At 25.3% G+C, this 22,754-nt stretch overlaps 1 protein-coding gene and 1 long non-coding RNA gene across 2 annotated transcripts; one reads left to right on the plus strand and one right to left on the minus strand.

Annotated features, from left to right (window-relative positions):
• The first annotated feature begins 9,560 nt into the window (after window positions 1–9,560).
• On the plus strand, window positions 9,561–9,871 carry LOC135925548 (uncharacterized). The gene is made up of 2 exons (XR_010571675.1): window positions 9,561–9,694; window positions 9,738–9,871. It is a non-coding gene; the product is annotated as an uncharacterized LOC135925548 (long non-coding RNA).
• Window positions 9,872–10,260: 389 nt separating this feature from the next.
• LOC135923784 (tigger transposable element-derived protein 4-like) lies at window positions 10,261–11,915 on the minus strand. Its single transcript, XM_065458725.1, has 3 exons — window positions 11,581–11,915; window positions 10,611–11,546; window positions 10,261–10,569 (listed from the first exon to the last, which is right to left on the minus strand). The coding sequence occupies exons 1-3, from the start codon at window positions 11,906–11,908 to the stop codon at window positions 10,352–10,354; spliced, it is 1,482 nt and encodes a 493-aa protein (XP_065314797.1). The 5' UTR covers window positions 11,909–11,915; the 3' UTR covers window positions 10,261–10,351.
• Between the last annotated feature and the right edge of the window lie 10,839 nt (window positions 11,916–22,754).

Consider the following 22,754-nt stretch of genomic DNA (forward strand, 5'->3'; position numbering starts at 1 on the left):
GAATAGAAGGTGATATATTTTTTTATTAAGCATTTATTTATTCGTATCTTTTCAAAGATCATTTTATAAATATTTATAAATTAAATTGATAATAATTAACCTTTGATATTTTAGATCTAGCTCTTGCCACTACTAATCTTAATGAAGTTTTAAAGTGTATATCAAAATCCACTGTTATTATTATAATATATTAATATACAAAATTAGTTCCTATATATCACAAAGATAGCCAAAAATTTTTTAAGGAAGGCAGATATTATGCAGGCTGGCCTCATACTCTCTTCATCGGCGTGTAGCAAAGACTTTAAGGGCAAAATTATCAACGACCCTATAAAAAACCTATCTAAGCTTATGTGAAAATTTTTCACATTCTGAAAAACTAAAATTATGTAAGTGAAATTTATTTAATTTAGGCTGCATTCAAAGTGAAGACGGATCCGTTTTTTACATCCGTTCCTTCAAAAGACAATCTCATTAAAAATGATATATATGTTCATAGTGCGTCCGTTCCGATACCTTCCGTCTTAAAAACGGATCCGGCAAATTTTCCGGTAAAGTTTATAGAGCGTTATAACGTTACTTATAATTTTCTAAAAATGAAAATTAATATATATCATTTTTAATGAGATTGACTTTTGACGGAACAAATGTAAAAAACGGATCCGTTTCCACTTTGAATGAGCCTTAATCATAAATATGAGTAACGCATATTAAAAAAATAATATAATGCATGTACCGTGTATTCACAGGCTTATCATATAATCATTACTAAAAAATTGTAGTTATCATCCTCGCCTTTTTATTTGCAAAAGAGGATTTCATGTCAGTATTATCTAACAACGATACAATCTCATTTTCGATTAAAATTAGGGATAGACTAATGAGGCGGTCTTGTGCCAAGGGATCTTCTTGATCTTTAAGCTTTGAGAACCCTCTTTCAGCCGATGCGATGGTAATTGGAATTGTTAGAATATTCCTCAAAACAATGGATATATTTGGTAGGGCTTCATTTATAGACTGTTAGTGTAAATATAGCTCAAGATTTCTAAAGGTGGTGTGCTTACAAAATACATATATACTACAATTTTTAATTCAATATCTCTTTTCAACGAATCTTGATACGTCAATAAAATATTTAATTGATTACAATATCCTTTTCTAAGTTTCTGGCGCATCCAATATAAATATATTAAATAAAAACCCATAATGGTCCTTGAAAAATTTTAACTGCTGAAAATATCTAACGAAATCTTTGCTTGATTGAATACGTTAAAAAATTTAATCGTGTCTAAAAAAATGAGGAGGTAGGCATGAAGTTGTAGATTTTATGTACAAGACAATTTATTAAAAATATTTATTTTATACATTTTATCTAATCTAATTTTATTTAATCTTATTTAATGAATTTTTTACATTTTAAAATTAACATAAATAAAATTATAATATAAAATTAATATTACAAGGTTTCTTTCTCTCTATAATATGCAAATATGGATAGTCAGAATTACTTATGTAAATTTATGAAATTTAACTTATAATGACCAAATATATAATTAAACAATATTTTAATATATCAATATTTCTAATTCCACACATTTTTTAAATTGTTCTTCGCTGTATTTGAAGTGAGCCGTTATCGTTAAGTTTTGTCCAATTCGTTGTTTAACGTTTTTGTCATTGTTGTTGTTGCATAGTCATTATCTTTTTCGTTGGTTTGTTTTAATCGCTAGCTTGTTATCCTTATAGTCATATCATTAGCTTGATCATCATCAACTCATTAGCTTGATCATCATCTTATTAGATTGTGTATCTCGATCATTTGTAGTATTCATTGTTTGTAATTATATTTATAAATTATTATCAACATCAATTTATCTCGAATAAAATAATAATTGAAATGATAATGGAATATTGAACCATGGAATATTTTGGATTGAATATCGAATATTAGAATAAATCATTTGTATCGAATAATTAATATATGTAATCAAATACGAATTTCATGTTTTACATTTATTATTCGCGTTTTATTTACATTCGTTTTATATTATTAATGTTGCTTTTTATATGAAATATATTTTTTTATCTGTTGATACATTTTAATTTTATTTTAAATTATATTAACTTAAATTTTACCTTACGGACTTGTATTATTTCCTTCACTTAACATAATATTAATCTAATAGTTACATTGATTGTTATTTACTTTTGAATATATATATAGAATTTATTAGGTTGATAATCAGTTAGTTATATTTAATAATAAAGAAATTTAAAATAAAGAAATTTGGGTTCGATATCTTTATGCTTATCCATACCACTCAGACTCACACACACTATATTAGCATTATCCGTCGATTTTTATTTATGTTTATATTAATAATAATTTCAATCCATGAGGTTTAAATATGCAAATAAAATATTATGCACATTTACCTCTTCTTTTTTTCTAAAGTTTAAATTTCACACCCTTGTTTTTTAATTTATAAAGTATCTTAATATTATTATTCCTCTAAAATAATTCCTTTAACCTCAAATTTTTTGAAAATTCCTTATCGCATCTTTGAAAAGTTTTCTTAAATTTAGATGTTTAGTTTTAATATTATCTTCTATTCTCTTTATGATACTTTTATTCTTCTGATATAATTTAGATTTTATTGTCTTCTATATCACAATTTTTATATCATCTTTAATATTAATTGAGTTTATTTTATATTTTATTAACACATATTTTTTCCATTACTAGTATTACTATCATATGATTTATATATTTTAATTTATAAGACTATTTTATCTTCATATAAGAATTCTATCAAAATTATAACAAAGTATTTAGTTGTTATCCTAAAATTTTTAATTTGTTTAATACGATATATGTATATGTCCATAACATTTTGATTTTAATTTCACTAAAAATTCTTCTTTTTAGCAAATTAATCTCTCTCCAGTTTCTATGAGAATCAGAATCATAATCAGCCCTGAATAAACCAGGTATTTCTCTAAATTAACTCGATTATTTATCGCAATATTTTTGTTGAAATATTTATTTTGAATATTTGGTAATAAATTATGTAATTCATTTTTGTTGAAGTTATTATTATTTTGAAATTTATTATATAATGATAATTTTTTCTATTGTTGCTCTTTATAATTATTATATCTTTGATAATTTTTATTTTCTGAATTTCGATTTTTATAATAATTTTTATTACTATATTTATTATCATGATAATCATCTTTTTTATAATTATATTGATTTCTGTTATAATAATTATCTGGATTCCTATTATGATAATAATTATATTATAACTATTTTTATAAGTTTTAGATTGAAAATTATTATTAGGATAATTAGATGATGAATTGATCTAGGTATTTCTTTTATCTTAGCTAATGATTTATAATTAAATTGATTTTAATCTAATCATTACTTACTCATATCTTGAACTTTTATCTCTTGGTTCCATAGCTTACATAACCACATAAATTGTCTGGTAAATTATGAATTAGCTTTCTAGTATCTATTATATCACAATTTAAGAAATATTCTTCTATTTTATCTATAGATTTTTTAATATTATTTTGATCCCAGGGTAATTCATTTTAATTTATCTATATAATTTTATTATTACAAATCTAAAAATTTAATTTTAAAGTTACTATATTATATTTTACAGACACATTTTTTTATCATCTTTTACGTGATTTAGAATTCAATAAACATAATCTTCCAGAATCCTCTTTCATCTAGTTTTACCATATTAGGTTCCATTTGGTGTATCAACTACAATGCCCATATAATTGTGTCCATAGTTATCACCAAGTCTTTTTGCTACCATAGTATATCTAAAATTTTTATTATTTTTTTAAGAAGAATAAGGTTGAAAGCTATTAATTTAGATCCATTGCACTTTCCGCTGCCGCCATATAGGAATGGGAAGATAGGCAGGGAGTTGTAGATTTTGAAATTGATTAATTTTTATTTTTCATATTTTATCCAATCCAATCTAATCTTATTTAATTAATTTTTTACATTTTAAAAGTAGTATATTAATGAAATTAGAATAATATGAAAATAATATTACAATGTTTCTTTTTCTCTCTATAATATGCTAATATGGATAGTCAAAATTAGTTGTGCAAATATATGAAATTTAACTTATAATACTTTTAATGACCAAATATATAATTAAACATTATTTTAATTTATTAATATTTCTAGGATATAACAATATCAATGTGGTCATTATGGATATCGATTAATTCTCTAATTTCAGATGTGGCGCATGATATACCCTTTTTAAAGTGTTTTGAAATAGTTCCTTTTTGAGAATTAATAAATCCCGCTTCTCGTTCCTTTCTCTTTCATTCAAAAACCAGACTTTTAAAAATTTATAAAATATAGTTTATCTAATTTTTATAAATCTATTATATTTTTTACCTATAATTTACCTTGTATTTTGAATAAAATTTTAATTGAATTTTTATTATTATTTATAATAGTAAAAATAAATCAAATTATTTGTTTTAACAAGATATGGCTATACATGTCAAGTCTTCTTTTTTAAAAATCATAAAATAATTAAACAATTTATAGATTTTTTTCAATTTTGGTATATAAAAACCTAATGCAGTTTTACCATTATGGTCCTTGTACAAAATTATTTCAACTTGATCTTTAATCTGGGTTTCTCCCAAGTATGGCTATTTTTCCTTTGACTATTTTAGTGATTAAGGTTAAGTTCTTTAAATATAATACATTTTCATTTTTATTTTTCATAAAATCTTACAAGAAACAAAATTTGACGGTCCGTAAAATCTTTAAATTTTGGCGCCCCAAGACGGCTGCCTGCTTGCTCATGCAAACGCTAAGGACCTGCTTTTGATAGGCAAGTCACAAAAGGGAAAATAGGAGTAGGATATGATATTCAACAGATTATCTGATTCTTAAAAACATATCGGGTGAGAGGGATTCTAGTTGTAGATGATGGAGATGAGAACTCAGACGGGGTAATCAGTTAGATATAATATGAGGCGATATTATAAAATCTTTTGAGAGAAACTCAACTGTATTGCCTGGTAGGAATGGAAGGTATATATCGTAGATATATAATGTAGATTAGTTAGCATGCTGGAGCAACGGACACAAACATACTATTCCAAACAAATAATAATTTTGCAGGCTAGGCAAACGCACTAATGAGGGCAAGTTTCATACATTAAGGACAATTTCGAAAAAGTTGGTTTACATAAAAAAAAGTGGGAAATAATTTTATTTTATACATACTTTTTATATTACTGATTTATTTTAAATCAAGATTGTAGACTTAGAAACATTGCCAATTAATTAAGTGGTAATATAATATATTATTACCAAAAAAGATTTATATGCCCTTTAAAAAAATAGAATATATAGTATAATTTTTATTTTTTTTATTTTTTTTATTTCTATATATATAAATATCGAGAAATTTTATTATATATTATATAAAAAAAAACTGTATTGATGGAATTTATAATAATTGAATTCTTTTCCTTCTGTTGAAGTGATTCTCCAGCTATAACATATTTATCTTATCTTTCAGGTTGATATGAAACGTGCCCTTCATGAGCGAACGTATTATATACAGAGGCCCATCCGCTCTATAATTCTGCCGGTTTTTAGGAGCTAACAAACCTTGTAACTCAAATGTAATAAGAAGGATGGAACTAAATACCTACCTATGTTATAAATTTTGCCAATGTTTGAACAAAAAGAAATGAAAAGGAGGAAAGGGAGATAAAAAAAATAGCTGAATGGAAAGGAATAAAAGAGAAAGAATAGAAAGATAAAAACTATCCCAAAAGATTTCTTCAGAAAATTATAATATTTAATATAATGTGTATTTAAATTTATCTTGTCATTTATGCGATCCCATTTTAAATACATTATCTTTTATATGGTAAAAAGCTTCTCACATTTTTTGCCTCATTTTTTTGTTATATTTTGTTAAAAGGTATCATAATACCCGGAGTTTAAATCGAACTCAAGACTAAATATGATAACTGAACAAACATTTGTTGCCGCATTTTAGCACTAAGTTCTCACCGCAGCAACTTAGCGTTATGCTTTAACAGGCGCGTAACCAATGGGGGGGGGGGGAATTCCCCCCATCGCAAATTCGACTGTTTTTATAAATATCAATTTAAACTAAAAAAATATTTATCCCCCCCCCCTCGTCAAAATTTTGCAAATATTTGAATATCAATTTTCCAACATAAAACTTATTTTTTAAAAATAAATTTTATTAAAATTTCTTTTCCTTGTGTGTATATTAACTTTATTCAAAAATATTAATAAAATGGAAAAAATTAAAGAGATAGAAATAAAACGGTAATTTATTTATCATTATGATTATTTCTAGTTATACCTATTATAATTATTTTATCAAATTCAAAATTATTAGTGAGTTAGGAATTAATAAGTAGTTTTTAACATATTTTAATTATTAGTAAATATCTAAAAATTTTTAATATTGTTCAATTTAACTTCCATTTTGTAGAACAGAAGAAATAGAAATACAAAAGTTAAATAAGGCTGAGCAATGAGCAAATACAAATAAAAGAAAAAAATGGTAAAGGGTAGCATATATTTTATGAAAATCAGGTTAGGCATTAGTTATAAATTTTTTATTAAATTAAAACTGCTCTCTGAATATTCTTTCTTACTTATTGCTTCTAAGGTTTGGTGAATATTATTCTATATCTCTTCTTAAAGTTGTTATAAGAATATTAAATTTGATTATATTAATAGTGTGGAATTTTTATTAATGATCATATCATCAATTACCAATTAAATTTGTTCATTTTCATTTCAATATGTATGTGTGAATGTATTAAAACTTTATTTCAATTTTTAATTTAAAATTTTTTTTATTAAATATAATATACCTAACTCAAAATAATAAAAAATTGGGTTATAACCTTTATTTTTTCTTTAAATATTCATAAGCGCAAATTAGTAAATAAAAGCTAAAAATATTAATTTAATTATTATTGAATTATGAATAATTTAATAGAATAGCTCAAACTAATGACCCGGCCGAAGCCCGGGAAAAAACTGGCCAAAGGCCAGCTAAGACATGTTTGATGGTTCCGTTCCCCAAAATTTCTCTGCCCATAGGAAATTCTGGATACAGCACTATGCCTTCACGAGTTCTCAAATTTTATTGTTATTTATTTTTAAAGTTGTCCTTTGACCTTATGAAAGTAGATGTATGTATAAATTATGAATGTCAATCAATAGCAAACCTAAAAATCTACCCAATAGGAGTTCAACCGTTTCCCCTTAATGAGCGAGTCTAGTCTAGGGGGTGGGTAATATTTTAATCAATACAAAATATCGATATGGGTATCAAATAAAAGCTAATTTAAATATTTTTTGACTGAAAGTATTCACAATTGGTCTTAATAGGTTGAATTTGGTCTGGGAGGGGAGCAAAAAAAATTAATATGGGTCTCATATAAAAGATAATTATAATGTTATTTGATTATAATAATAATCACCATAAATGTGTATGTTTAGATCTTGAAAAGTGAAGAATATTATTATCAATAAAAAACATTGATATGGAATATGTATTTTGACTTAAATAATAGCATCTTAATGGGTTAAACTTGGTCTGAGGGTGGGGGGGGGGGGTAAAAAAGAAAATTTTATATGGATGTCATAAAACTTAATAAAATATTTTTTGATTGTAATAATAATTATCACTCTAAGTGGATGAGTTTAGGCCTTCGAGGGTCAGAAATATTTTAATCAACGCAAATTATGCATATTGTTATCAATTAAAAAATATTTTAACTCAAATAACAATATTCGCTAAGTTATACTTAGGTCTGGAGGAAAGGGGGGGGGGGTAAAAAATAAAAATTGGATATGGGTGATATAAAAAGGTAACATCCATCATCTTTTTTTCCTATTTTACAAAATATTTGTTGATAAATCATAATTGTGTTTTGTTTTTTCAATAGCTCAAAACAAGTAATGTTCATCTGAAGGAATTTTTTTTAATCAGCAGAAATAATTTAAAGTTTAAAATCTGTAATAACTAAGCTATAGATAAGGAGTAGGATTATAGGATAGAGAGATAGGGATAAGGTTGTTCTGGTTAATTAAAGGTTTAATAGATATAAATTAGGTAAGTTTAATTCAATTTTTAATAAAAAACTTACAGGTCATGTGGCAGTGACGTAGCTACGGGGGGGGGGGGTTTAGACCCCCCCCCAGGGTAAATTTTTTAGATTATACGTTCAAAAGACTCAAAAGTGACTTTATATCAAATAAATACCATGAATATTTATATTTTTCTGGTTTTGATGTTTGTGGAAGGATATTATATTACTATTGAAATTATTCTGGATAGTATTATTATAATTGAGAATAATCTACTAAATTAAAATAACATATTATTGATGCATTTATAAGTTTGGGTGAGAAACCTAAAATTATTATTGAGAAACCTAGGCTAATCATAGATGACATGTTAGCCTTGGAATCAACTTTTGATTATTATAGAAAAGTTATTTTTTTACCATTATTAAAAACACTTTAAATTAAAATTTGCTGGGCATAACAAAATATTAAATATTTTATTTTTCTTTTGCTATCATCCTCAGAACAATTAATCATTAACAATAATATAATGCTTAGCATTAAAAAAATTAGTATTTTTTATGAATCCGACATTATCGGAGGATACGAACAGCTAAAATCAGATACTGAAGCTTGATATTCTGATCTAAGCACCATCATCCTTACAGAGAGAATCCCAGCAACCCTGTTGAAGCATTACAATTATTTAAGGAAACTTTAAACTTAAGAACAAATATTAAAACACTTTTAATAATATTAGCAACATTTCCCATAACTACTTGCACCAATGAGCGTTCGACATTGACTCGACTTAAAAGTTATTTAAGGGCAACCTCTGGCCAGGCAAGGACCAATGGATTGGCTCTTCAAAATATATATAGAGATTTTAATCCTACCCCAAATGAGGTCATAGAGGAAATGGGTAAAGGGCCACTAAGAATTAAGTTAAATATATAAAATATAAAGATTTTTAACATAGTATTTATAGTTTTTTTTAGTCAAAAAGCAATCGAAATATTTTTCCAAATAAGCACTTATTATTATAAATTTGTTTAGTTTACATAAAATTATATTTTGTTATTTATAAACTGTTTTACAATAGTTTATATAAAATATATATTTTGTTATATACAGTCAAAACCGTTTAATTGCGAAAGCTTGGGACCGAAATATTTAAAAATTTCGCAATTATCCGATTTTTCGCAATTATACGATTAAAATTCAACAATTTATTTATTAAAAATCAGTTTGTGTTTTTTATAAAGATATTTATCATCTATATATATTTTAATCATATAAGCCATCAAACTTTGCAATAAATACAATTTTTAATTAATGTAACCAACTATATATTTTAATTTGAATAAGTTATGTAACGAATAAAAAAACTAAATTTTAAAAATTTATCTTATTTGTTGAAACATATGATCATAGCTTTTTTTTCTTCCCACCAATAATCCTATATTTTTATCGTCAATTCATCAAGTTATTATTTTATAAAAAGTATTCAATTAATTTAGATCAATCATAATAATATTAAAATATCTGAAGCACTTGAAAGTAATGTGATATATTTTGATATATATATTTATATTTTCTCTAGATCTAGACATGATTATAGACAGAAAGGAACAAAGAAAACAAGACTTAATTATAAAAAGATTGTAATTATTTATGTATTAGCATTATAGTTGTTGATAAATTATTTTTTATTGAATAAAATTATAATTAAATTTGTTTACTAGATTTTATCTCATTTTTTATTTAAGATATGTAAGAATTAAAGCAAAAAAAAGCTTTTGTGAAAGATAATAACATTTTTTCCTTTACAATACCCTAATATTTATTTCCATTAATTTTAACTACTTTTGTCATTTTACCTTCATTAAATTTACTGAAATTTACACAAATATATTATCACTTTTTAAATTCTAATTTATTATTAAAGCCAAATTTTAAAATATTTTGCCTAAAAAACTGGAAACAATAAGATTAATATAAAAGAATTTAAGTTTATTAAGTGTTTTGTTTTCACACACATGATATTTGATTTAAAATCCTATGCCTATTCAAATCTTATAAATTCTAATATTATAAATGTAAATGTATTAACAGACCATGCTGGAATGAAAGTTTATTAATGCTTTATAACATAAGATTTTATTTGAACTAATTTTATTATACATGTATCACAATTATTATAAAGTAATATAAGATTTAATAAAAATATTTTGTGATAAGAGTTTGGCTAGACTCTGGAGTAAATAATTCTTTTTCCACTATATTCTCTAGCTTTCTTAGTGAATCTTGATCCCTTAGATGTTCATGAGCATATTCAAGAAAAGTATAATAACCATTAAGAGCCTGATTTTTTGTAATTAAATGATCAGATATCTCTTGGTTCCCTTCGTCATTCTCGGAGCTTTCATAACCTTCTATAAAAAATAAGATTAATTAAAATTTTAAGTAATTAAACCTTCCAACTCTAATCTTATCTGATTACAAATATCCTGATCATCTAAAATTCCATGGCAGCTAGCATCATCATCGTATAACACATATTCTTCAAATATGGGATCAAATTCATCTTCTTCGTTGTCAGTTAATGCTATATCATCCTCCGATTCCCAATCAAATGCCATAGACTTATCAAAAAATTTAGCTTCAATAAAACACTTTATGATTGTGGTACTTGTCACCTCACCCCATGCAAATTTTATAAGATAGAGGCTATCATAAAGTGTAAATCTTTTATAAAAAGAAATGGTGTCATTTCCTTCCATCAATGTTATCATTTTTCTCATGATACCCTTTCTATAATGACATTTAAAGGATCTAATTGCACCCATGTCCAATTGAATTAATGATGTTGTATTAGCTGGTAAAAAAATTAATTTTATATTGTTAAATGTTAATTTTGTTTTGTGACAAGATGCATTGTCACAAAACAATAAAATTTTCTTCTTTAATGAGGAATCCCATTCTTTAAGAATATCTTCAAAAGTTGAGGTTGTCATCCAGCTGCTTTTATTGGAGTAGTATTTAACTGGTAATTTTTTATTTTTAAAGCACCTAGGGTTTTTAAATTTCCCTACAACATATAACTTTTTATCAGATCCATCCCCATTTATGATAAATAGAACTGTGACCTTTTCCTTGTCTGGTTTGAAGCCCAGTGGTTGAGTTCCACTAAATTCCATTGTGCCCTTTGGTAATGCTCGGTAGTATAGTCCTGTCTCATCACAATTGTAAATATTACTCCTTTGATAATCTTTAATCAGAGATGGGAGTGTATTTCTGCTCCATTCATTTGCATTAATAATATCTGCACTCCCCTTTTCATTGCAAACATTATGAAAATTTATATTCTGTCTTTTCCTAAATCTCTGCAACCAGCTGCTAGTAGGAATGCCTATAATTTATATATTATAAAAACTTATAATTACCTTCATTGAATGTTTGGCTAAAAAACATAGCTTTTTCTAACATCACTGGCCCATTTAGACTGCAATTTTTACTTCGCATTTGTGTAAACCAAACCAATAAAGCTGCTTCTGTCTTTGGGTAACAACTCATTCTAACTCTTTTAGTTGTAGGAGGTTTATTCCTTAGAAATTGTGAGCATAGATTTTCTTTATTCGCTATTAAACGGTAGATTGTCGAGACGTGGCAATTGTAATTTGATGCTAATTGTGTTTTTGATGTAGTGTTTAATTTATCAATTATTTCTTTTTTATGCTTCAGGGTTAATGTTTGGAATGATTTTTTTACCATTTTTATATTAATTTCTGGCGTGGTAATGAATGAATGAATGAATGGAAAAAGTCACTTATCCGATTAAATTAACGTTATTGTTATATAAATGGGACCTGAAAAATTTTGCAATTATCCGATATTTCGCAATTAACCGATTCGCAATTATAAATGTAATTTAACATTATACCATAGTAATTATTATCAAAATCGCGGGGTTTTTTCGCATTTAAAAGTTTTTGCACTTAAGCGATATGCAATTAAACGGTTTTGACTGTATATAAATTTTTTTAACATTTATTTTATTATTTATAATATTTTAATCTATAATTTAAATGTGCTATATAATACTACTAATTATAAAATATATCATTTATAATTAAAGCAATTTATATCATAGCAATTTATATGTGTAATAATTATAGTTATAAAGTATATAATTTATAATTAAGGCAATATAATATTTATATTTTAAATAATCGCTTTTTATTTGTAAATTGATTTCTATAAAAGTATAATAAATTGAAGCGTATATCTTTGAAATGTGTTATTTTAATTAAAATTAGTGTTGTCAATGGCTCAATTTGAGCCGATATGGCTAACTCAATATATTAGCCAGAAAATTATGTAAGCCTGAAAATTTGGCTCATATAAAAGTTTAGACATTATTCGTGAAATCTCTAGGATTGAGCGATATTTTTTTGACTAAAATATTGAGTTAGCTGTTTATAAAAAATCGGCTCAAATCGAGCCATTTAACAACACTAATTTAAATGAACAATAATTCTAGGACTTTTATATTTTAAGAAAAACAAAAATGATTTTTATCATAAACCCGGCCGAAGGCCGGGCAAAAGGCCTAATCCCCTATGGACCCACTATAAGAAAAATTCCTAGCTACTCCCCTGTCATGTGGTTATAAACAGATTAATATAAATTTTAATAAGATAACGGCAATTTATTATTATTCCATCTCATTTACAATTTTGGATAGTAAAAGTTTAAAAAATACTCGTCTTAATTACTCATCTAGCCTAGAAAATATATTTATAATTAATACAGATGACATTTATACATAATATAATCAATTTAAAGATAATTTTTGGTATAGAAAATATTTAGCTGAATCAATTAATAATTTCCTAGAAAACTATATAATGTAAACAAAACATTTATAAAATATATTAATGGTGTATCATCTGAAAGGTAAAGTAAACTAGATATTGAATTTGTAACAGCAGTCTTTATGACAAATTGTAATGTTGTAAACTATCGCCTTTGTGAACGAAGTTCTTTCTTTTGAAAAAAATGATCAACTACTTTATTTTTATTTTTGACAAACTTTGAATGACGCGTTCCTTTTTTTGACAAACGTGTTTGTTTTTTACTTCAATCAATTTTAGAAAATCCTCATTTTATTCATTTGAAAATAAAAAATATTAATTTAATATAATCCAAATTTTTTAAGAAAATAGGGTTACTTTTTAATTATTTGTTTCCTTTATCACATTTAATTATTTTTTTTAACCAACTACTATTTCTGTCCTATAGTATAGTTTATTAATTTGAATATTATTATTTATATTAGATTAACGTAATTATCTAATTCTGAAGATTAGGAATTAGATGAATAACATTATCATGGCCCAATCGATAAACTAATTCTATCCTCACCAAATATAAAATGTGTTCAAAAAATAATATCAGTTTTAAAATCTAAAGAGATACTTAATTGTAATAAAGTATCATGTTAATAATTTATTTTGGATTGTTGTAGACATTAAATGTTGCTTTTTTTTAAATATAAAAAAATTGAATCGCGCGATTTGCGCGAATTTAGTTGGGAAAAAAATATAAGCCATTTTTAATATTAAATTAAAATATTGGCCTAAATAATTTTTTATAATTCGTGAAGATTTCGTGATTCATAAAAATTTCACAATTAGTAAAACTTTAATCATTCTCTCATTAAAATTTTTTAATTTGTGTAATTTTTATCAGAAAAATGGCAAATGAATATGATCTTAAGGGAATTGGAAAATAACGTTTTATATGGTATAAAAGTGATTTAAAGTTTAGATATACGACAGCAAGCAATATCAAGTGGGAAGAAATAGGAAGATGTATAATCTTAATTATGGACAAATAAAATCTAAAAATTATGAATTAGAAAAGATGAGGTATTTAGAGTATATCTATTATAAAATGATGATTTATTTTTAAGATAGATTTAGTAATTAAAATTAAAACTGACATATATCTTGATAATGGTACACATCATATTATTAGATTTTTTGAATTCATACATGGATCAATTTAATTGAAGTGAATAATTCAGGACAATAATTTTTAAATATTAAATAATTGGAACGATTGTGATAGCAATGTTGTGTTTGAGTTTATAAAAAGGAGAGATATGTGTGTTTTTCCTTATGGATTAGAAACCGTTTTAAAAGGATTCAAAATGGCGTTTAAAATGAGCAGAATAATGTAGCTATGATGGGGGCAAAGTGGTTACAGACCAAGGGTTTGCCAGATACAAAGGGAATTATAGTTTTGCCATCAGGGCGTTTTTTATCTATGCTGAACGTGCACGGGAGATTTACCTTATTGAGAAATGTGACAATAAGTGTGATAATTTTATTGTGTCGATTAATTTTAGATATGAATTTACAATGGAGCGCATGGAGTTCAACACAGTCTGCAACCTGATTAAATTTGGTGCAAGTTTATTGGCAAGATGGTATGTCTAGGGCGCAAACTGATTGCATAACGAAAAGTGTCGTTATCTATTAGTTGATTGTTTAAAATACTAGGATAGAAATCAAGCTAATAGATGCATAAAGTAAAAATCATTAAATATTATATAGATATAAGATATTTAATATCTTTTAGAGTTTATTTATTTTAGTGTGATTATTTGAAATTTCGTTATTATTTTTATGTTTTTATCAAGGGTTTTATAATTTAATAGTTGGATACAATTTAAAGTATTATGAATTTATATATTATAAATTGTTAAAATTTATATGATAATTTTTTAACAAATAAAAATATTTTTTTATTCACTCTATTAATTTTAAACATGGCTAAGTGTTAAAAAATTATGGTATTTATTTATATATAATTATACATTAAATAAAATTGTTTAAAAAATTTATTCATAAAGTTTTGAACGAATGTGAACGCGTTCATTTTTTTGTAAGTGAACGTTGAACACGAACGTAATTAATTTTTTAGAAATATTTACAGCACTACAAATTGCCAATTTTCCATATCTCAATGTGTGTATTGAAAGAAAATTTTTAAAACTTGCATTTTACCTTGTTAAACAAAGAATGTGAAAGGATTTAAAATTTAATAATTGAAAGATTATAAAAATTAAAAGTTTGAAAAAGTCAAAAATATTATAAAAAAAAATATATATAATTCAATAACATTGTTATCCATATTGAAACAGTTTTCTTAAAGTATCGTTAACTATAGTGCATTAAAATATTTATAATTAATTCTAAAATCATAATCTTTTTATTTAATTTTGAAATTCAAATTTATGTTTAAAAATCTGCATTATAAATCTAGTTTTCATAATCATTTATAATGTCGAAGATTGAGATTGTTATTGAAGATAATTTTGGCATAGATCATATGACAAAGCAATTTCCCTTGAGAATGATGATAATATGGATTCTCATTTTCTAGAATTCGCAAAATATTTTAATCCCGATAAAAAAATTCACAGAGTATTAATTTCATTGTAAAATGTGCCGGAAGGTTTTATCAACAAACAAGACTAGTAACCTAAACGAGGAAACATTTAAAAATAATATATCAAACAAATTTAATATCAATGTGTAGTCAAATCCTTAATCTATAAAATAATGAATCAAAGCTGTATCTATAATAGTTTTTGAATATTTTGTGAAAGTTTATTTTCTGGCCCAGTTCAAACATGATATGTTTCAACTGGTTATACGATATTAATTAATGATTATATTAAAAATTGCAATAAATAATTCATATTAACTTTTCATCTTAATCAGATTTATCTATTTAATGATAATATTTTATAAATTATTAACTGGATGTTGAACATGTTTAATATTACCCACTTATCTCTTTATATAATAAATTTTTACAGGGACGGACTGGAGACGCTATGGCCTCGTGGGCATTTTTTATAGCGGCATTTTTATGGGGGCTTTGCCCCTATACTCTTTTCTGCGGGCCTTTGGTCCGCTTTTGCCCGGCCTTCGGCCGGGTTTCCTTAAATGGCTTCTTCGAATTACATGATTTTTATTACTTCTTATTTTTCAAACGATTTACATTTTTAATAAAAAAAAAGAATCGTATGACACAATAATCATATATTTTATTTTAAAAAATTGCACATCTAAAATCATATTCATAGCATATATAAAATAATATTCATTGTACATATATATTTTATATTTAGACAACGATATTGCACTATACAAATCTTACATCACATGTTAAATATAAAAAAATACATACTCAATATATAAAATGCATTAATTATACATATAAAATTATTGCAATTATATAATATTGCACAGAGAATAAAATTGCTGCACTTATAAAATCAGACACCGATCATATTGTAAATAGAATAAATAAGATTTAAATAAAAGAATTAATAATATATAATTTTTGCGTTAATAAATCTTTCATTAACTTTGAACCTTTCCGCAAATAAACAAGAATATCTTTTATTTCAATCTATGCTAGTTCTCGTTCAACTGACATCATTAAAAACGCTTCTAATTTTTCTTGGTCTATATTAGCTCTCAGCCTAATTTTTATAATTTTTGATTTACTAAATGTTCTATCGCAATTAACCTGCGTAAATAACAAATATAAAATGTATTCATATGCCAAAAATAAATTGGTGTATGCACTTGTGTGCATATTGTATCTTTTAAAAATTTCATCCGGCATATTAAACACTTGTTACATTTATTATCACACTCTGAGTTATTATCATATTGTAATATTCCATCTTCCTCATTTGACTCCTTACTAGTACGATATCATTGTCATTTTCATTTAATTCTGCTATTAAATCTTTGAATACACTGGCAAATGAACACAATTCGATACGTAATTTAACACTCATATATTTGCCAATTGTGGCAGTTTTTCTAAGGCCTTTTCAGAAATACTTTATTATTTATTTCATCAAAATGCCTTGGATGCTAATATTTCACATTCAAAATAAGATCTCTATTCGCAGAAAACCGTTTCGACAAGCTGTTTATAATTTGATCGATTATAGGATGAAATACTTCGACCCTATAAAGGCCAATTGATTCTTGAGGACGTTCATCTTGGCCTTCAGCACTATATATTCTCTTCGCTCGTCCTATTCGATTTTTTTGGCAGAGTAGTCTGTACCCAGATACTCTCCGAGAGCTTTAAAATGTGTTTCATTTAAATTAGAAGCCATTTTTATTGCTTTATTTTGAATCGATGTAATAGTTATCGATGATACAGAAGACTTAGCATCTTCTATCATTTTTCATGCTGACAAAATATCTAAGATTTTTAGTTTGAAGATATAATGACAATATCCCATTATTTCAAAAATTTCTAAATAAATTATAGCTATAGGCGTAGCCAAAGGGGGGGTGCAATGGGAAATCCCCCCCCCCCTCACTTCAGAAATTTATCACTTTTTGTGAATATCATTTTAAGCTAATAAAAAGTATCCCCCTTGTTCCCCCCACTCCCTGACCCCCAAAAATGTATGCATATAACTTAAACATTAATTTGAAAGAAAGAATATAAAGATTAATATTTTTTTATAAAAATATTCATCATAATTTATACATTTTTGGAAAAAAGCATTTATATATAAAAAAAGTGAACCAAAAATGCTTTTTAAGAAATGGAATATAAGATAAGACAAAAGTGAAATATATTATAATTATTAATAATAGATCCATAAAATTACTAAATAATATAAATATAATTTTTTATAAAGTGAGTAATTTTAATTTATCTATCTTAATAAAAGTAAAATATAATTATAAAACTATTGATAAATTAAATCATAAATTAAATAATAAAAATTAAAGGACAATACAAACAGTGGAATATTATATGTCGTAGATTTACAGTATATCTAATTTTATCAATTATCATATGACAATCAAGTAATTTTTCCCAATATAGCGAATTATATATTTTACAGATTATAAAATATTGATAAGGACATCAGAAAATATCTTTTAAAGACATTGTGAGATAAATAATATGAAGATTAATTTTAATATTTTATTTAAAATAAATAGATGGCGTTAAATAATTGAATGTAAATTGTTTCTATATTTATTATCAAGAACATTGATTAGTAAAATTTGTTAAAATATTAACTGTAATATATTCTCTAACTGTCAAATATGTCTGTAAAAGTGGAATTTTACCTAGTATTTTGTAACTAATTTTATATAATAGAAGAATATCAACTATATGCCTACTTACTTTTTCTAAATAAATTTCTTATACTTGTTTGGAAATTATTATCATGCTTTTATTTTAATGTATATACAAGTAATTTATTATATTTTATATAAACTAATAAAAATATATTTCATATTTGTTCCAGGCTTATTTTTTTTTATTAAAATGAACCTCCTATCTTGTAAAAATATTTTATGACTATATATAGACTAAGGTAACCCCGGCGAAGGCCGGAGAAAAGCGGGCCGAAGGCCCGCCCAAAATAGGGTCTGGCGGCGAAGCTCCCAGTAATTTTTTAATCCCCCCCTTAGGAAAATCCTGGAGCTGTGCTTAGAGTCTTAATTTTACATAAATTGTCGATCAAAAACTACGCTTTCTGATGAGGTTATTGCCTTGAATGATTTATTAACTATTAAAAATTGAAGTGCAGTTATCGTTATTGGGAGCAAATTCTCTTTACCATATATCTATCTAAGGGCCTTTTCACGTGCCCATCACTTGCCTCACCTATTTTTTGCAGCCTTCTCAACTAATTTTGGCCAGATGAATTATATTGTTTCACACAAGCATCCTTTTCTAGAAGAGTTTGTAACTTTTGTAAGTGCGAAAAGCATTTCTATTATTTTGCCATTATATATGTATCGTAGGCAAATGATTGTTGATCATAAATGCTAATGTCTTGAGTACCATCCATTTCCAAACTAAACCGTTTGTTACCTAAATTCCTGATTTGTTAACAATTGTTTTTGATTATGAAGTTATGAAAGAACCTCTTTCCCTTTATTTCGATTTGTCAGAGAATTTAATTTTCTACGTTTGCTCGTTAAAATAGCCTTCTCTAAATATTTCTGTGTATTTGATCATTCTTTGTTATAATACAAATCTTTTCCAGGAATTCTCATGATTCAAATTTTCATTTTCAAAGTGGCCAAGTGTTTCACAATTGTCCTCTGTAGGGTAAGTTTTGTTTGACTAAAAACTTTATTATCTCGAATATTTGTTTTATTATGTGGACATTGTTATAAATTTGTCAATTTTTCCATTTAATATTTTAACTCATATTAAATTATCAAATGACTTGTTATTTGATGCTCTGAGGTAGATCTCGACCTCACTAATATGTACTCTTGAATATTCATGTATTTTAATTACTGAATGTATGAAAGTGTTTTCGCACAGGCAGATTGAACAGTACACACCTTTGACTTTATTGCATATTAGTTTTATTGTAATCCATTTTCTAGGTATTTAATCATCATTATCATTTGTCAATATAATTTATCATATTTACTATTTATTGGTTGTATAGGATATTGCATTAATTGAGGTTTAGTGGCTTTAAATTGCAATTCTGAATCGATTTGTGGCATATCTGGAAAGAAGCTCTTTAAAGGTGAAATTGTTACAGGTGAATATGACGTCAATATTCCTATACATGGTGAAATTGTTTCCGATATCAATAATCCACTTTGTGAAATATCTGAAGGCATTATTGTTATAGTTGCTTCTGACAAGTGTGAGGATAATAAAGATGGAATTGATGTAATTGTAGATAATGTATTTTCAGGGTATGTGAATAATTTATCTACTGTAATGGTGGATAATATATTAGGGGCATAGGCGTAGCCAGGATTTTCATAAGGGGGGGGGGAATTAAAAAATTACTGGGGGCTTCGCCCCTAGACCCCCTTTTGGGCGGGCCTTCGGCCCGCTTTTCCCCGGCCATCGGCTGGGTTACTTTAGTCTATATATAGTCATAAATATGTTTACAAATTTTAATATAAGCCTGGAACAAAAATGAAATATATTTTTATTAGTTTATATGAAATATATTTTTATTAGTTTATATGAAATATATTTTTATTATTTTATATAAAATAAAAATATAATAAATTACTTGTATTGTATATACCTTAATATAAAAGCATGGTAATAATTTATTACAAACAATTATAAGTAATTTATTTATAAAAAGTAAGTGGACATATAGTTGATTTTACTCTATTATTTAAAATTAGTTATAAAATACTAGGTAAAATTCCACTTTTATAGACATATTTGACAGTTAGAGAATATATTACAGTTAATAATTTAACAAATTTTACTAATCAATGCTCTTGATATTAAATATGCAACAATTTGCATTCAATTATTTAACGCCATCTATTTATTTTAAGAAAAATGATATTTAAATTTAATTTTCATATTATTCATCCCACAATGTCTTTAAAAGATATTTTCTGATGTCCTTATCAATATTTTATAGTTATCTGTAAAATAGATTATTCGCTATATAGGTAAAAATTACTTGATTGTCATTTGATAATTAGATACACTGTAAATCTACGTAATATTCCACTGTTTGTATTGTGCTTTAATATTTTTTAATTTATGATTTAATTTTATCAATAGTTTTAAAATTATGTTTAACTTTTATTAAGATTAATAAATTAAAATTATTCACTTTATAAAAAATTATATTTGATATATTATATTATTTATTAATTTTATGAATCTATTATTAATAATTATAATACATTTCACTTCTGTCTTAAGACTTATCTTTGGCTTATATTCCATTTATTAAAAAACATTTTTGGTTAATTTTATATATTTATAAATTTATTTTCCAAAAAATCTAAAAATTATGATGAATAGTTTTATAAAAAAATATCAACTTTTACATTCTTTCTTTTAAATTATTATTTAAGATATATGCATACATATTTGAGGGTCAGGGAGGGGGGGGAGGACTATAGGGGATATTTTTTATTAGCTAAAAATGATATTTACAAAAAGTGATAAATTTTTGAAGGGGGGGGGGAATTTCCCCTTGTCACCCCCTGGCTACGCCTATGATTAGGTGGGTGTGGTAATGTTTGAACTGATGCAATAATAAATGAAAATATTGCAGACAATGTAGTTGTTTCAGGTATATGTGAATGGGAGGCAGTTGTTGATATTCCTAAAATAATATTTTTTTTACATGAAATAATAGTATTAGAAATACTGATATATTTATTAAAGAAAGTTAATTTAAGTTGTTTTGGGTCAGCACCAGCTGCTTTGAGACCAGCAGCATTTTTTTTCTTTTATTTTTTCAGCTCCATCTTTAAATTCCTTTTGGCATTTCTATGCATAATATTTAAAAATATATCAATATAACTAAAAATAATATATTGTGTACACTATCCATGATAAATATAAACATGATAAGTGTAAAATTAAATTTAATATAATTTTTTTAAAGAATTTTATTTTAATATAAGGCAATAAAGTCATCATGTTAGGTCATCCTTCATATAATGTTGCATAAAACATTTATACTAATTATAACTTAAAGCTAAAAAAAATATCTCAAGATGTAAACTGGAAATTCTAATAAATTTCATGTTTCATATAAAATAACTTATTTTTATAAAAATCTGATAAACCAGTCAGTTATAATAAAACATTACTCCCTATGGGGTGTAAAATATAAGTAAGTTACTTTTGACTTTTTACATACATCTCAATTCAATGATAACATACATACGTGTAAAAATAGCTATATAAAGTTGTTATTATATTTGGTTTGTCCAATAAATTTTACTGAACTAATCATTTTAACAATCTGTGTTCTTTGAGCTTAGTTAGTAATAATATAACATAAATTAATTAATATGTAACAGAAACAATAGAAAATTAAATTGATCAAAAATTTATTTTATTAAAATTATTATACCTTGGTTTTATTTAATTTCAATGAATTAAGAACAAGAAATACAATCACAAACCTTGGCTATATTATTTCTACAATTAATATATATATATGAAACTATAATAAAATAAATTAATCAAAACTTAGCTTTCACTCTCCTCAAACTACGGAAGCGTTTTCATGTCATTTAAAAAAAAACAAAGCACATTATATTTATGTATAGCGCTAGCGATTTTATTGATATTTTTTGCATTAAATAGAGTAAACAACATGATAATTCTCAAGGAATTGATATTCGAATAATAGAAATATCATTTAAAATAAATAAATGATAAAAGAAAATAATTTGAACATAATAATATTATTTTTTTCTAAGCGGCCTCTTTTTTGATATTTTTCTTTGATCGGGCTCAAAAATCGACATTTTCTCGTGGCCTCGTGGGCAAAATATACACATGGTCTTATGGCCAGTTCAACCCTGAATTTTTATATGGATATTAAACATGCTTAAACTTAACCACTCATCTATTTATGTATTAATAAATTTTATTAAAAGATGTTAAGAAATACTTATTTCAATCCTAAGTTAAAGGGTAGTGACTAGTGGCCCCTACAACAAGGGGAGGGTGGGGGGGGGGGTCCAAGCAACTTCTTCTAAAAATCTGTGTGGGGGTACTTTTTAAA

The sequence above is a fragment of the Gordionus sp. m RMFG-2023 genome, chromosome 2 (genome assembly GCF_954871325.1).
Source record: "Gordionus sp. m RMFG-2023 chromosome 2, tfGorSpeb1-WG-v2, whole genome shotgun sequence".
NCBI classification, from domain to species: domain Eukaryota; kingdom Metazoa; phylum Nematomorpha; class Gordioida; order Chordodea; family Parachordodidae; genus Gordionus; species Gordionus sp. m RMFG-2023.